Genomic DNA, 18092 nt, shown 5'->3' with positions numbered 1-18092 from the left:
TCAACTAACTAATAACTAATAAAAAATAATAATAACTAACTAACATAATATAATTAAATAAAAATAATACCTAATAATAATAATAATAATCTTAACCTAATAATAACAATAATATAATATAATTTAATTAATAAATATTTAAAATTAACTAATTAACTTTAACTACACACACACACACACACACACACATACACCCCAATTAATTATTGACAAATTAATTAATTCATAACTAAATAACTAACTAATTAATGAAAATAATAAAAATAAAAAATAACAATTAACTAATGAATTATTAATTAATCAATCTTCAAACTACTATTAGTTACTTATAGTTATGTCATATTACTATAATAAAATAATATTAATCATCAGTATTAATTAATTATTAATTATTAATTATTAATTAATTAACTAAAAATAAATATAATAATTAATAAAATAAAATAAACAATATACAATACTTATATTATTAATTATTGATTAATCAGTCATCATATTATTAACTAAATAATTTAAAAAAAATAGTTAATATAATAGTAATAATAATAAATATTAATAACTAATAATAATAATAATGAATAATCTTATAATCTTATCTTAACAACAATTATAAAATAATAACAATAAACCCTAAACAAACTAATAATATAACTAATTAACTCATCTATAAAAATAATGAATAACAATAATAATCTTAACTTAATTTTAATATAATAATAGTAATAATAATAATAAATATTAATAACCATCAATAATAATGAATAATCTTATAATCTTATCTTATCTCAATAATAATAAATACTAATAATCATCAATAATCTTATGATCTTATATTATCTCAATAACAATAAAATAATAATAATAATAATAATAAAATTAATCTAACTATTAATATTAATATTCTAATCTATCTAATTAACTAATTTAATTAACTATAACTATAATTATAACTTTAACTTAGTTAACTAACTGAATAAATTAATAACTCTTGCCATGTCATTGTGCCCTCCTACCATGTCATCGTGCCTTCTCGCCATGCCATCACTACATCATCAGCATGTTGCTATCCACCACATCGAGAGAGAGAGAGAGAGAGAGAGAGAGAGAGAGAGAGAGAGAGAGAGAGAGAGAGAGAGAGAGACACACACACACACACAGAACTGTTTAGGAAGATCACCACCTTGCATGTGAACACCTACGTCCAAGCTCAAGAAGAAGACCACCAGCTTGCTTGCACAATCACTTGCCTGCCTGCACCACCCACCCAGTTTTCAAAAGCGACAGGAGTGCCAAAATTAGAAAGAGACCATGAGAAGAGAGAGAGAAAGCACATCATGCAATAAAGTGACCTCAATTGACTTCAATGATTATAGATTTTGTAGCTATTATAAAATCCATAAACCATCAAATTCGAATTCAAAATTAGGGTTAGGGGAAATAATAGGTTTGGGGCAAAAATTGGAGGTTTGAGAGATCAACGAACCAAGAGCTAAAATAAAGAAGAAGTATAGATTTCAATTCTAAAGTAGTATAAGTATATATAGGATCAATTGGGTACAAAATTTTGAAAGGCCACCATTCCTTAAAGATTAAAGGAAAGACATAGTAGCTATAACTTGCCTCCTCAAAATAAGTAAACCACCTTATTAATTAGATGTGTCTTTGGTATTCATCAACACTATGCAATACATTAAAAGTACATTCATTAAGTCTCTTTTGTTGCACCGATACCATAATCACTTGGCGCCATTCCATACAATATATAGTATACAAAAGAAGAAACTATGCTTAAACCATTGATTTTATATATATATATATATATATATATATAATAAAACCATTAACTTGAATGTTCAGGAAGGTGAAAAGCATAGGCAACCGAGCAAGGCTACTTTAGTTTGCGTTATAAAGAAAAGAAACGTACTAACTTTAATTTGTGTTAAAAGGAGAAATCATAAGGATATTCGAGGATGAACGCATATTCATAGAAAAAGGCGCGTAGCGGGTCAATTTCTTTAAAACGTGGACGATGCCTCCAGCACCGGGGCGTTTTCATATAATGTTCAAACCATATGATATTGATATACTTTGTAAACCGATATGATATCGATATAGTTCTAAACCGATGGCGCCCGCCCAATACCTTGCCCTGCCCGCCCGGTCAGTTTGATGCGAAACCCATGTTAAGTAGGCCAGAGTCAATCCCTGGGCTTCTCTTGTTGCCGGCTGCAGACATCGTCTTCTGCTTGTGTAACCAACCAGCCAAACGACCCCATTGATGATTGATGATGATGATCAGATACCTTGCCAGATCAACCCCATGTATGTTGTTGCTATCATTGACCAAAATCGCTCCCATCTCTGAGAACTTTTAGCTGGTTTTTGCCCATCAATAGCGATCATGATCATCAACTTGTGAACTTAAGGCATGGATTCAGAGACAGTCTATAGCAAGCCTTAGCCATCATCATCATCATCATCATCATCATCATCATCAAATTGCTATGTGATAATGCAGAGACAGTCTATTTTGGGGCAGCTTTACCCCCAAATTGTTCAGCTTTGGGACAGCCAGGCAACTGTAGAGTGAACCAGTTCAGCGGCTTGGGTTTCAATCAGAATCATAGTTTTTTAACAAGTCAACTTTGTGACCTTTAGACATGAATTCACATCTCGGAGAAGAGCATTAACAGGAGACATCATTACACGAAGTTGCTTTGTGGTCTGGATACATCATTAACAGGAAAAGGAATGTTCCGAGTGTACAGTGACGAATCATTTGACTGGGGATTACAGGGTGCACCAACTGGAATTTCAGGCCGGGGAGCTAACCTGCATCACTTGGAGTTTCCTTGTCTGCCTAGGGAGTGTATAAAGGGTTCTGCATTAGTTTGCAGACTATATTCACACGTAGTAGTCTGTGACTCTTCGCAGCTAGAGATTTTTTAGAAAAGGAACGCATGCCATTATCACCCCTCATCCAAGGTGTAAGCAATTGGTTGATTCCCTCCATGAGATTGCAGATTATGTCACAAGAGCAATGACTTCTGGATGCTGATGCAGCATGGAAATGAGAACAGCTCAGCTTCAGGCACCAAGTACTTATCGTTTTCATATTTGTCTTGTAACTGATAGTCGCTGGTCAGAATACTTTCATCTGGTTAAATTTATGTTTGTCAGTCTATGTAAGAAATGATTGAAGGCCTGTATACAGGCAGGGGCAATCACATCACTAACAAGTTTGCTAATGCAGAGCCTTTGGAACTTGCTCATGTAAATTGTTTGACATTTTGTTCCAGGTTAATGAGTAACAGTGGTGATACTGGAGTGATGAATAATGGTGGGCACAGTCGAGAATGGTGGATAAAGGTGCTTGTGGGATCCTTGGTGGGTGGTTTTGGGTTGCTATTTACACTGGTATTGCTGGCTACACTTATATATGTGTGTAAGCGGAATAGAAGGCATATAATCTCTGTTGAGACCAAAGAAACTCGGATTTTACCTCCCAAATGTAACTGCAAGTGCCTCTTCATGTTTTTTATGGAAACACTTTGCTTGGCTATTGCCAGTGTTATTCTGATGTGAATCGGTTGACTTTACAGATCATGCCAAAACTGTCCCAGAGCCAGATATTGTAGACCTGAAAATTGTAGAAGTACAGCAGTTTTCTTTGCTAGAACTGAATGAAGCCACAGATAGTTTCAGTAAGCGAATTGGAGAAGGTGGTTTTGGTGCAGTATATCTGGGAATTCTTTCAGATGGGCAAATTGTGGCAGTGAAGGTGCGTTCGGCCAACTCGATTCAAGGATTGCGTGAATACAAAGCTGAGGTATGGGGCAGCATAGGATAAGTTTTTGTACTGCTATAATGGAAGTGTTTTTAGCTGTGTTTCAAGAAAGATTTAATTACTAGAAAACAGAAAGCCTGTTGACAACCAATTCACACAAGTGACAAAGGCTATTTTAGATTTTCCAATTTGAGAAATCTGTATTAGGTGTGATAGCACAAGCTCGCTGAAAATCTTCTATTGTTTCCAACACAACTTCAACTGAGGAAACTTGAAACTCAATTTGTGAAACAGTAAAATGTTCAGACCTAAGTGTATGGTTGTTCTAATGCATCAAGAACATTACTTAAATTTTCTGCTTTCTCTTTAATGCCCTTGAAATTTGATCAAATGTATATCGTGCAATTTCTTTATATCTAGGTTCTTATAGAGAGACTTGGCAATAAGGATACTTGTTTTTGTTGTTGAAACAAGGTGGCTACCATGTTTGCTTGTTGGTGTTGGGATTATGGGCGCACAAGGTTCTCTACTTTGGGTGCCTCATTTTTAAAGACTACAGAGGATAACCTCTGTATAGTATCAACACATTGGTTCTAAGTTTCTCACAACAGGTTGGATTGTCCTTTCAAAGCTGGTGCTGAAATCATCCAAAGCTGATATCCTGCAACTTGTGCAGTCCACTAGGCTGTTGGAAGCATAGTTGCCCTAAATGGCATTTTGGACCCTCGTAATAGAAAAGTTGAAATGGAAATGTTTCAGGAACTCCGAAACATGTTTCTGGATCGTTGCTTTAAAAAATGAATATAAGTTTTTTTTTTTTGGGGGGGGGCGGGGGGTGTGGGCCTGAACTTTACCCACTTATGTTTTTGTTTTTTGGTTTAAAGGCAATGTGCTTTAGTTTTCAGCTTTCATGTCTAGTCTTCAAATTCTACTTTTATTCTATATGTTTGCATGCTTTCTCTCTTTATTAAAGCCGTCTATAGTGAGAGGATGCATGGAGTTCCACAAAGATTTGTGTAACTATGAAGATAGTACTAATTCTTAACTCTTGCTAGCAACCAATAGCTACTAAATAGTAAGTGTAATGTGTATGTTTGGCAACGTAAGCATCTAATTATGTAAAGGCTTAAATAGTAGCTTGTACAATGTACTACAACTACATGTATAGTTGCATTTATATATTTGTGTATTTTTTACATATATATCTTTCGAGTTTCCTTTCCATCATTTTGGACTGAGGTTGAAACTGCATTTTGTGACTCCAAAACTCATTTTAAAAACTCCTAGCAACTATGGTTGGAAGGCTGTTGTTGTGTATGATTTCTATCCTTGAAGATGTTATTGAAACTGGTAGAGGTTGTAAGGAGATGGTGTAGTGAACTAGTGGCAGCTGTCCTAATGTGGTGCTTTTGTGAAGAGGCAGCTGTTTGGTGTTGTTTCTTTTGTATATACATGGTCTGGACTAAGGATATTGTAGGATTACAACTGAAAAGCAAGAGATACATAAATTCATTAACTATGCAGGGGGTTGCTTAGAGTTCATGGGTCTTTTTTATTGTCCGATGACAAAGAGATTCTATTGCAAGGGGCACCTTAATGTAAATTACCACTAAGGTAAAATGCACAGTACAAGATTCCACAACAGAAGTAGAGAAAAATATATTTCTCCTTGGCTACTACTACTCAGGTGGCCTATAATGCCAAATTACGATGGGCTTGCAATGTGGAAGAAGATGCCAATCTCCTAGGTGTGAAGAAAAGTCTCTAGCTCCACTCATGCAATTAGAGTCTCCTTGTAGTCTTTCCTAGCCACCTTGTCTTCTTTGTGCAAATGAAAGAAAGGTTCTCTGAACTAGAAATCTATTGCTGCTCTATAGCCTCATTGCATCTGGTTGTCTAGATATAACACATAATGATGCTACCAGTGAGCTTCCATTTGTGATAGTGGCATGTAGTTCGCTTTGTTGAGAAAGTTAAGAGGGGGAATGCTATTCTGCTACTGTTGGTATTTGATAGGCTAGAGGTCCTCTATCCATGACCCATTCTGCTGTTCCCAGGTCACTATCATCTCACCATGAGTGTGTCATAATGGTATGGAGCAATGGAAGCAAAGAGACAGTTGATAGAACTGGTGTATATACAAAGAATAGAAGAGAACAGCAAGAACACAATGAACTCAAAGAGAATAGACTTGGGAAATGGAATCCATATACCAAGGCTCGAGAGTGTGTATAAAGGCACTAGCAAAAAGATGATCATTTAGCCATATTTTTAAATACTCAAAGATTATACAAATCACATTTTAAACTCTTTGAGCATCAAACTAATGTGAATCAGTGAGCTAATACGTCTAGGTGGTAGTTGATGTATGAAAGGTTGGTCACATTCTCTCCATTTTGAAATCTGTATTGTCCTCAAGATGTTGCTTGGAAGTACTTCTGGTCCTACAACTTCTTTTGGAAAGGTACATGAACTATATTGCTGATGCACTTTCTAGGATACCTCACCTTCAAAATGTAATAGGTGTTGCAGTTACACAATAGTGGGACTTTAATGGAACTGTTACTCTTTCAAGGGCTTCCCTTCCCTTCAATGGCACAAGCTACCTCTCACATAGCCAGCGTGTACTCTAGCTGCAAGCCGAGCATACTACCTCCACTTAATCCCATGAATGCAAGAAAGCAAAGAAGTCTCAAAGGCTGTAGTAGACTCACCAAACTCACCTCTCTTGTTGTAGTCTAATTGACTGAATAATGTTGCTGTCCAAATCTCAAAATTCACACTACATTATTTTGGGCCTAATAAATGTGCTTTTTTGAAAGTTGAAAGTAATTGCTAATCTTTAGCATGTAGAAAGAATCTAGGGTGCACATTCTCAAAGGTAGTAGACAAACTCACATGATTTTCAAAAGACATCCTATGGATGCAAGTGATGTGAGAAATCCACCATTTCAGTATTTTGAATCTTCCGAATCCTGGCTATCTATATAACACACAATGGACCCATTAATGATGTGGAAAAGAGAATAAGCGCAGTGGATTTTGGTAGAGATTTCATCATTTGGATTCAAATTGTTAAAATTTGAGTTAGGATTTTTTAGAAATGGAGCAATACTGGCATACCTCAATAAGACCTGAGCATGGGTTCTAACTTGATAGCCTCAGCCCTGGCACTTTGATCAATGAGGATGGGGCTTGGGCTCTGGGTCAAGTATATTTGTGCCTAGGTGTTAGTTATGTTATATTAATATCTTATTAGTTATGAAAGTTCCATGTTTGGTTCCACTGCACCAGAGCCTTGACGGAAAGCCTTTGCATAGGAGGGGCTGGTCGAGGGTGATGCTTGGCCTTTGCATTTCAAGGCCCGTGCTCTCATCAATGCTGCCACTGAGGTCAACATGATACTCTCCCCTTGTAACATGCTTAACTAGATTGCACACCACCTAGCTTTTATGTGCATGTTTTTATGGGCTGTCTATTTGGATAACAATATAATTGTCTATTTTCTAGGATGTGAATCACAAGGACTCTTGCTGGCTCTGGATACTCTCTGTTTGGATGTCTCTCCCCTCTGATCAGTAGCTTCAAAGCTATTCTTTGATTTGGTTTTGATTACCAAATTGGTACTAACTGTAGACTTTAGCAAACGTTGAATTTGTGCACATCGTTTTTTCTTCTACTGTCCACCTTTTGTTCCATCAGGAGTCAGGGCCTGTTCTGTCATTATCTTTGTTATGTCTTTAAAATAAGAGATTCTGAATTATGTTGTGATTGATAAATAGCATTATTCAACTGCTTCTCAAGCACAGTGGAGAACAAAGGCAGGACAATTTAGCTGGCCTGTTACAGCAGTTCAATAACTAATGCGATGCCTATGTGGTTTGGGTTTTCTCTTCTTCTTGGATGCCTTATGACAAGCTTAATAGTTTAAAGTACAGACCATTGAATCTCTTCAGAGCTTCCATGATCATGCATTCGTTGTATCAATAGCTGCTTATTCGGTCTTCTTTAGTTTACTAAACCACTTTATAGAAAGCTTGAAAAACCAAATTTGTCTTGCTTAATGTGTTTCTCCAGCTCAATCTTCTGTCGAGTGTCCGGCATGAGAATTTGGTTCCTTTGATAGGATTTTGCCCAGAGCAGCAAATTCTGGTCTATCCTTACATGTCAAATGGGTCATTGCAAGATCGACTATATGGTAAGTAACATCTCAGTATGTTGATTAGAAAAAGTCTTGATGTAAATACACTTCGTTCAAAGCAGTCATTGTAGCCTCTCCAGTGCAAAATGGGGATACTTCACAAGAAAAGCAGGGGGATATCAAAGAAATAGCTACATTAGACATGTCTGCATGCATGCACACACTTCTTTCCTTTTATGATAAAAGTCACCGTTCTGCTACTTGAATATTCATATGTTTGTATCTGTGTGTGTGTGTGTTTGTTTTTTTTGGGGGGGGGAGTGAAGTCCTGAATGTATAGAAACTTATGGGGTCTTCAAATGTAATGGGAATAGCAAATATATTTGTTACTATTATCCGATCGAAAATCCAACCATTAAGTAGGAGATTTTGAGAGATCCTTAAAGAAAAAGAGCATGTCTGGACTGTGTTTGTGGAACAAAGTATGCTGTCCACAATAGTAGGAATCATGAAAGCCAAACCCAGGAGAAGAAAATATGATGTGAAAGAACCATGAAATATACACATCTCGTAAGATGTCTATACTAGACATGCATATTCAGTTGCCCAAGATGCCAAAGGTGAACTAATGATCTTGTGTAAAAGCGTAGGTCAGTCTGCATCAAATGGACTATCATATTCTGTCTGTTCTGTAGAAATGTCATTGTCCAAATTAGCAGAAATCTTCTTTGTATGTCAAATTGTGCAATGCAAAACTGCTGCATGTCAAATTTGTAAGGGAGTGGTTAAGGATGCACCCTCTTAAGTGTTTGTGGCGCAAACTCCAGACTATTAGCATGTTCGTATTTTGGAAGGGTTTTCAGAGTGTAGAAGGCATTAAGGTTCTTCTACTGCAGGAGAATCTGCAAAAAGGAAATCCTTGGATTGGTTAACAAGGCTGAACATAGCATTGGGAGCAGCTCGAGGTGAGTTGTCCTCGCTCAAACTCTTATTTCAGCATTCTGTCTGCTGATTGTTCTGAATGCTTGATATTTTGTGTTAGGTTTGCATTTTCTCCACAGTAAAGCGGGTGAGAGATGCATCATACATAGGGATGTGAAATCGAGCAACATACTGCTGGACAACAGCATGGTTGCCAAAGTAGCTGATTTTGGCTTCTCGAAGTATGCTCCTCAGGAGGGTGACAGTATGGTATCTTTAGAAGTCCGTGGCACAGCTGGTTATTTGGATCCTGAGTAAGATTTGTGCGTTTATAGCTCAATGCATGGGGAATTACTGATTCCTTACGAGAAAAACTGACCCCTTTTTTATACAGATATTACTCAACACAACAGCTTACAGTAAAGAGTGATGTGTTTAGTTTTGGGGTAGTGCTTCTGGAGATAATTTGTGGGCGGGAGCCATTGAATATTCATCGTCCTCGACCAGAATGGAGTCTGGTAGAATGGGTGAGGTTCACTGCTTTATGAAAGGCTTTTGCCCCGTCTCTCTGCATTAGTGTAGTTGAACTTGTGATTATGATGAGCTGAAAAGTATCCCTTGAAGCCCCATTAGACAAGCCTCTGATAATCCTCTTCCCTTTCTACACACACACACACACTCTCGTGAAGTACCGTTGTTTGAGCAAACCGTTTCATTGTGTTAGAGACAGAGAGAGAGGGAGAGAGGGAGGGGAAGAGAGTGATATGATTGGATAATCTTCTCGTTGTTGCAGGCCAAGCCCTTCATTCAAGAGTCTAATATCCAGGCTATTGTAGATCCAACTATCATGTCAAGCTATACCCCAGAGGCAATGTGGAGAGTAGCAGAGGTTGCCATTGCTAGCGTGGAGCCTCAAGGAGTAAATCGACCCACTATGGAATCCATAATTAGAGAGCTTGAAGATGCTGTTATAATCGAAAACAATGCCTCACAATACATGGCATCCTTGCAAGAAAGTGTCGACTCATTTCAACTGTTGGGTAGTGCTGAAAAGCTACCGCCACCCATGCCATTGTTTAACCAATCACCCGTGTTCTCAGAGACGATGGGCTCACCAGATCCCAGGTGATCAATTATCCAAAGAAACATAAGAATGGGATGCTCCACTGATGATGCGTGGAAGACTGTAGCTACTCTTTCATCGAATTTTGACTTACTTCAGCTGCATGATCATTGTGCCGAGGTGAGTTTGATACTTTGTTGTACAACAAGCTATATTGGTTCAGGCAACTCAAGTGTCATCCATTTTGTGTCTACTGTTTTTTCTTATTACCCAGCCATGAGAGAGAGAGAGAGAGAGAGAGAGAGAGAGAGAGAGAGGGAGATGTGTTTACTAATCTTGATTTAATGGTTTGGACATTAAACTTGCTATTTGGGAAAGTTGAAATTTGAAGGCTTTCTTCACATCAGTCAAGTTGCACATCCAAGTACGTGTGTGCATGGGTTGAGTTGTTGCTTGAGTTCATGTAGCTCCAAGTTTGAAGCTAAAAGGTCTATCGAATGAATATACTAGAGTTGTTGTTGAGCTCGCTTATTTGAAACTAATAAATTGTATTTAACGTTGTTAGTTCAAAGTTGCGATTGGCAATCCTAGAGAGGATCAGGCAACCTCTGTGTATGAGTGACCCTATGTGTTCATCTACGACACATGCTCTCATTGATTGTAATAAAACTTTAGCCTACATGTGAATTTTCAAAGGCACATTTTGATATTTGGTAACTTCTAGGTCACCTCTAGCAATCATAGGGAAAGTGTGCTTCTAGAAAGATCACATTTAAGGTACTATTTTATGAGTTGTTGACTCAAAATAATCACTTGTTAGTAGCAACAAATGCGTCTTGTCGTCAACAAACAAGATCACCAATATTTGTGAAGGCATATGCTTATATGAACCTAGTGTGGGCTAAGATGTGTACTTCTCTACAGTTGGATTGTGTTGGCTTCTCATTGTTCATGGAAATCACAAACATCATTTCAAGAAGTAGAAGGCATGGGATATTGTTACAAGTTCACAAACTAACAAGTAGGTTGAAGACACAGTATTGGATAGTTAGTAATCTATTGTCAATTTGTATTATGTCATAGGAGGCTTAGACACTTGCAACCTAAAAATTGGTTGACAACATTAAGTATAAAGTGCTAGGTAACAACTTTAGAAAGTGCAAACTCATCTATGTACGCATGCATTGGGAATCATGGTTTATTATAGTATTTAGCTATATATAGTTTTTCAAACTTGGTTGAAACCTTGAGACGGTAAAGTTGTCTGATCTTTGCATTAACAATGAATGTATATCAAGTAATGTCATGCATTAAACGAATGGAGATTGGAAGGCTTAAGGAGAAGTGTGAGATGGCTTTTAAAAAAAATAATGCATGTTATCTTGCCTCAAAGGTATAATGATCTAATGAGCCAAGGTGATTCTTTGAAGGATAATTGATGTCATTCTCAACTAATTGCTTTGTTCACCTAGGTTGCTAGGAATGTGAATTACAAAAATAACACATGAACCTTTTTTGTCAAAGAAAACAAAGTAAACCATGATACAAAAGGAACCATTGTGTTGCATTTGCATATGTACTAAGAAAATTTATTCTAAAAACTATCATAAACAAGTTGCATAGTTTTACTTTATATAGTTGATTGCATATGTACTAAGAAAATTTATTCTAAAAACTACCATAAATAAGTTGCATAGTTTTACTTTATATTGTTGATTGCAGTGTCCTCAACAGGATGATAGTTACTCTTGTGGCTGGAGAGTAACTGTAAATGCCAGAAGATTGGTTCAGTTTATTTATCTTAATGATGATAAACTTATAAAGGTAATGTGAAAGATACTAAACTTTAAGATAGAGGTTTATTGCAAATAGTCCATTGATGATAATAATATGGTCCATTGTAAAAACACACATTGTGATATAAACAAGACATCCTTGATTTTCTATAACTAAACCATGATAGTTAAGGGATTCATAAAATCTCTTGAGAACTCAACGGGGAATATTTCTAAGATCAAACAACACCCTTTGATAAGTACTAAGCTAGGTTATAAGGTCCAACAACAAGTCATGAGCTTTATGATAAAGATCCAAGCATCATCAACTAGCTTTATCTTGATGATAGGTCTTGATTCTTTGAGTAGCCAACATTTGTGTGAAATTTGTTACCTCCTATATGATTTGTAGTAAGTCAAATAAAAACACAAGTCAAAAAGAATGATTGAAGGTCATGATCAAGAAAAATTAGGAGACCTTCCACAAGATTGTGTGGACATATATAGCAAGAGATATGCTTTATTCATAAAAAACTTGATATAGTCAAGTTGAAGGATATGCGATTGGGCTGGTTTAAAGAATTGATTGAAGGAATTAAGTTTGGATCAATTCTTCTTCAAGGGTTCACTAAGCCCTTATTGTTTGCTTTGAAGGCTTTACCTATCAAGAAGACAAAATATTGCTAAATAGTTGCAAGGAGATTGTGGAGGGCTTCAAGGACATGGCATATACAAATCATGTATTCTTAAAGATTTCATGCATCAATTTGATGTTGATAAAGGTTTTAAGTGCATTTGGAGCTTCCTTTTCTTCAATATCACCCCAATATTTTGACATTTCAAGTTGATGCTATTTGCTAAAGTGACCATAAATTTTCTAGCTAATGCTATGTGTTAAAGTCACCATAACTTTTTCTTAATGATAAAAATTTGTTGATGAAATTTAGATTCTCTAAGGTGATGTTTAATTCTCTTTGATGAATGGTGGACTTAAATTTGTTGCCTAAGTTTTATAATTGAGACACTACTATACTTGTTGAGAAGGAAGAGAACCCAATAATGATTGTATGAGGTTGTACTATTTAGAGCAACTATCAAGTTAATTTATGTAGAGCATCATTGCTGTTGTAGATTAAAAAATCATTCATGCATTATTTATTTAGAGCAAATTCAAAGTTAATTTATGTAGAAAATGATTGGCATTGTAGATTTACTCTCATTCATGCATTATTTAAATAAGATTATTAATGTAGGTATGCACTAATTGCATTGGTAGATATCAAGGTGGATGTCTTTGAGTTATTAGGATAAGCTTGCAAGCCTTGTTTTATGGAATTATCTTTATTCATATAAGATATCATCAACAAAAAGAGGGAACAAGAAAGAGAATAATGTAGTAGCGTGAGGAAATATGAAAAATACACAATAGACAGCTTCTCCCTTGTCATGCATTAGAGTTTAGTCATTCACGATTCATTTTAAAAGCTTCTCCTTGTAGTTCAATGATTTATGAATCATTTTAAAGGTTTTCACATGTTTTGCACACCTTGTTGATGCTTTATTACATGCACCCTAGGGGTGCTTCTCATGTGTTATAACTTAGTCCTTTATCATGGTCCTCTTATTACATCATTTCATCTTGTTGGGGCTATTCGTGACACTCCAAATTCAATGCTTTCTAAGTGACTAGCAAAAAGTTGAGGGAATGAGCTCCAACGTGAGATCCTCTTCTAAATCCAATTGAAAGGTGGTCAAAATGTAATAAAAGGATTATTGAAGTCATTAAGCACCATGGTAGGGTATCTTAAAGCTCATAATAAAAGACAAAGCAATGATAAACTTGCAAGATGTAGAAGCTCTTGTGCATGCTATTACTCTTCATCCTAATGATCAAATTCTTGTTCCTTTGCTATAAAACATTGAAAGTCTCATCAAAGATATGGAAAGAAGTAGAGCTCAAAGTGTTAAGATACAACTAAAAGGAAAATGGAAAGGAGTTGCTACCAACTCCTTTTTCTTCAAGGATCTAAAGTATAATAGCCAAAAACAAATAAAAGCAAAGATTGAAGATGGCAATGGCCTAGTTTTTACATATATTATATCATAGTACCTTGATCTTCCTCTACAATCATGATAAAAGATATTTATGGACTCTCCAATGATAGCACCAAACTAAAACAATGTGCTTGGATGTTGAGGGTAAAATTTCAGCTTGGTATATTAGTAACATAATTTGTCACAATTCTAAGACATTTAGATTATATCAATAAGGAATCTAAAATACATTAGTTGGTAGAATGTCCTAATTGTAAATTGAAATTGGTAAGGCCCTCCTCCTCCAAAATCCTAAATAAATTCTTACTACCCTCTTTCCTCAATGCATGTCCAACATGAAAATATCCTCTAGAGACTAGGCATATACATATAGACACACGAATCCATGTATAAAACTATGTTTGACATAAAATAATGGGAGAGTATCTACTTTGGGTAAGGTTCTTTTTTGAGACTTGCAAATTTTAGATAGTATGATTAAGCATAGCAATAAGTTATAATGCGCTTACATGTGCCTTGGTTATTAATAAATAAAAAAGATTATAGGCTTCCATCTTGTGTACTTGCAAATGGATTGCATAATACATATAAATAATACTAGATGATACCTTCCATGCTTATATCTAACATGTTAACATTAAGTGCAATCTGGTTTTTGTTACATGTGTATCATGATTACAAAAAGGAATCATTTAGGTTGATGATGCCATAGACCTACATTCACATCACATAAAGGGCACCCACAATCATATGCATATAGAAGTCCCCCCCCCCCCCCCCCCCTTCTCTCTATACTATTACATACATAATTGACAAATATAGAGAATTTAGGTATATCTTCAAATCTCACATTGCTATGTAACATAATGATTTCCTTCAATTAGAACCATGGTTTGAAGATATTATCCACCCTACATATGTATCATACACTGTGCACACATGCACTGTCATATAGTTCTTACTAGCATCCCTATTGAGTTTAGTGAGGAAGGAGGGAATGTACTTGTCTTACACCCTCCCTCTCAATTAGACTTTGATTATCATAAGTACGAGTAGGTTGATTGCCATGGCAGGTTACATCAATGAAGCTTGGGTCTATACATTATATTTTGGTGGAGCTTCTCGAGGACTTGCTAAGCATGTGAGTGTTGGGGTTGTCATTAAAGACCCTCATTGTCGAGTAGTTCTAAAAATGGGAGTGCATTTAGGCACTACGTTTATGAATAACAAGGTGGAATACAAGGCCTTGCTTATGGGGTTGAATCTAGCTAGACGTGGTGGTATTCACTGGTTATTGGTGAAAGGCGACTTGCAGTTCGTGATCAATCAAATGAATGGGACATATAGTGTAAGAGATCCCATTCTAAGAATGTACCATCGTGCAGCCTTGAATGCCCTTGAGATCTTTGAGGCATGAATATAAATCTCTCTCTCTCTCTCTCTCTCTCTCTCTCTCTCTCTCTCTCTCTCTCTCTCTCTCTCTCTCTCTCTCTCTCTCTCTCTCTCTCTCTCTCTCTCTCTCTCTCTCTCTCATATTACAACCACATGCTAATAGACATTAACAAAATTGGTTGGCCAAATCAACAATATACTCCTAAATATCTATCTCATGACCAAAAATCTTTCTCAAAATAACTAAATAATGATAATAGATGTTAAAAAAATTGGGTGCCCAAATCAACCATCTACTCCATATCTATCACACAATCAAAAGTGTTTCCTAAAAATAATCAATCTCTTGTAATACATATTAAGAAACTTGACATGCCGAATCAGTGATGTAGGTTGTAGGCATTGTGGAGCTTTAGCATATCAAAAGTCATGTGCTAATCTTGCAAATTAACTTTTAATTGTCAATTGAGTTATTGACATACGAACTGTCAAGAAATGTGATAGATTTTGAGCATTTGTTCTCCAAATCTTATCATTGTATTGAATACACATGTTCTTCAACTCTAATAATTGGAAGCAGTCCAATGCTTCATCATAAAAAACACATCTTCAACATATAGATGAAAACACTACAATGTATTCTAGGAGACTACATCCCAAGTAGAGATCTTGTCAAGACATTGGTGAGCTCCTTAATCAATGTTCTCCACCATATAAAAAGTATAGCCTCAACTAACCTTGTTCAACATCTCATATGTAGCCATGAGCATTCAAGTTGGAACAACTATATCATCAATAGAAATCAATGCACCACTAGTCCTAGCCAACCATTGAAAATAGTCTAAAGCCTATTGAGAAAGCCCATATTTAGGATAATGTGCATTCCATGTGACAACCAAAAGAGAGAGAGTTGCCAAACATGTCTATTATGGTATTCACGATAAGAAGTCATTCACTGTAGGCGACTATTGCTTCATCCATTGCATCAGAATGCACAAACAATTATGATAGAAACCATGACACTTCCATGGGAGGGTGAGGGTGAGACATCCACACACACACCCACGCACGCACACACAGACACAGACACACACACACACACACACACACACACCCACACGCATGCGCACGCGCACACACACACACACACTCCCTCTGTGTGTGTGTGTGTGTGTGCGCGCGTGCGCCTCCCCTCTCTATCTCTAACATAGCAATAGTATATCTTCAGCGGCATGTTAAGTGGAGTAGTTTTAACATTAAGGAGGTGGCTTGCACCTCTCCACATCTTGCGAGCCCTCGAAGCCTAGGGCTATATTTGGTTGAAGTATACATCATCCAATCCTAAATTTTCTCTCTCTATGGTCCTTGCCTTGGGTATGGAGGAGGATTTTGTCTTAGTTAACATGTTCACCGACAAAGCTTATGATTATAGAAGCTAGAATCTTATTTTGATAACATTGCTAGCTATGGACTTCCACTCCACCTTCATTGGGATGGAGAGTACATGGACAAGAAGGTGACCTTGATAGGGGTGTCCACTTGGCAAATAATAATTAAAAGTACATGGTGTGTCTCCCCCTCTATTAGATTAAGTTTCATTAAGTGGAGGGTGGTCACATGATGCTTCCCTACAAAAGATAGGATGGCCAAAAATATGAAAGTCCTATTAATTGTGTCCCTTATGAGCAAGGGAAGAAGATGCAAAACACCTATTGTAAGAGTGTTTGGATGCAATGATCTTATGGAATAAGGTTAGGAGATGAATAAAGAATGATTGTTTGAAGGATGTAATAAATTTAAGACTTACCCTTTTTGGAGAGGTAGCATACATGGATGAAGAATTAGCTTGAGCATGGCACATTGCAATGTCTATTGCAATAAGTCATATTTGGTTTTTAAAGAATTCTAAGCTAATTAAGAAGATCCCAACTTTGAAAGCTTTGTTTGAAACTTTTGGTACTTGTAGATCAACAATGTTGTGCGCCTTTAGGGGTGCTTAAAAGCATGCCAAAGTATTTTTTGTTTCTTTTTGAGAGGCATAGAGAAATGTGAGGTTTAGGTATCCTTATTTAATCATCTATCAATATGTTGTAATTGCTTATCTTTATTTAACATAATTGCACATTATAAAATCTAAATGTTTACCAATATTACACTTATATAAAGATTTTGAAGCACCACAAATATTGTCATATTATAAAGAAAACTTAAAGAAGAGTGATTTTTGATAATTAGGTCCACCAACTTATTTGTGACTACTTTTGAAGTAGAAAAACCATGGTCCGTAGTAAATAATGCTTTGTAACAATTAAACTCACCCTTCAATTGTTGAGACAAAACAAATGAGACAAACACTAAATATTTACAACATTTCTTTCAAATAGAGACAAGTACATTAACACACTACAATGTTCATTGATTTAAAGCATAAGAAGTACACAATGTGCTACATGGAAATATTGGTTATTATAAATTTAAAGGGAAACGTTGAGATAGGCAACATGACAATGCATTAATGTGGTTTTAGAAGACACTCTAACAATGTATTCATATAATGAACCAATTTGAGTTATTGAAAAGTGCATAATACTATCATTATCACCAACACAACTCAAGACACATCTACATGATCAAATTCATTATAAAATGAAAATACCATAGTGCTACAAGTTATTGCACATCATGAATCACAAAAGAAGGTACCATAACAATATAGCTATTAAAAGATGCATTTCACTTTTATGTCAAAGACAAGGTGATCTAAACACAAGGACTTGCCAAGGTAAGAGTAGAGATTTAGGGTCAAAGACTTCATGAAAGTGAAGAAGCTATCTAAAATAAATGTCAAAATATCTGAAATCATGCACACATGCAAGCGATATATGTGGGTCTAGACATGCATATTTATACATGCATGTTAAAAATACATAAGTTGAAGATATTTATGCATATGAGCAT

General features: G+C 35.9%; 1 protein-coding gene across 3 annotated transcripts; it reads left to right on the top strand.

Annotated features, from left to right (window-relative positions):
- Positions 1 to 2203: 2203 nt before the first annotated feature.
- On the top strand, positions 2204 to 12508 carry LOC148009510 (nodulation receptor kinase-like). 3 transcript variants are annotated; one of them, XR_015689660.1, is made up of 10 exons: positions 2204 to 3098; positions 3300 to 3511; positions 3603 to 3829; positions 7865 to 7985; positions 8825 to 8893; positions 8971 to 9163; positions 9244 to 9376; positions 9643 to 10092; positions 11635 to 11736; positions 12342 to 12508. XR_015689660.1 is itself a non-coding variant. In XM_087672462.1 (8 exons), exons 1-8 carry the CDS (start codon positions 3052 to 3054, stop codon positions 9976 to 9978), a joined length of 1338 nt encoding a protein of 445 aa, XP_087528588.1. In that variant the 5' UTR covers positions 2204 to 3051; the 3' UTR covers positions 9979 to 10165. The 3 variants fall into 3 exon arrangements, 1 of the variants encoding a protein (XP_087528588.1); XR_015689661.1 differs by lacking the exon at positions 11635 to 11736 and having other exon boundaries at positions 12342 to 12503; XM_087672462.1 differs by lacking the exons at positions 11635 to 11736; positions 12342 to 12508 and having other exon boundaries at positions 9643 to 10165.
- The last annotated feature ends 5584 nt before the right edge of the window (positions 12509 to 18092 follow it).

This window comes from Lygodium microphyllum, chromosome 30 (assembly GCF_053477565.2).
Source record: "Lygodium microphyllum isolate KBCC chromosome 30, Lygodium_microphyllum_v1.1.10, whole genome shotgun sequence".
Lineage (NCBI taxonomy): Eukaryota > Viridiplantae > Streptophyta > Polypodiopsida > Schizaeales > Lygodiaceae > Lygodium > Lygodium microphyllum.
The sequence above is the reverse complement of the archived record's forward strand: the minus strand, read 5'-3'. Positions and strand labels throughout refer to the sequence as shown.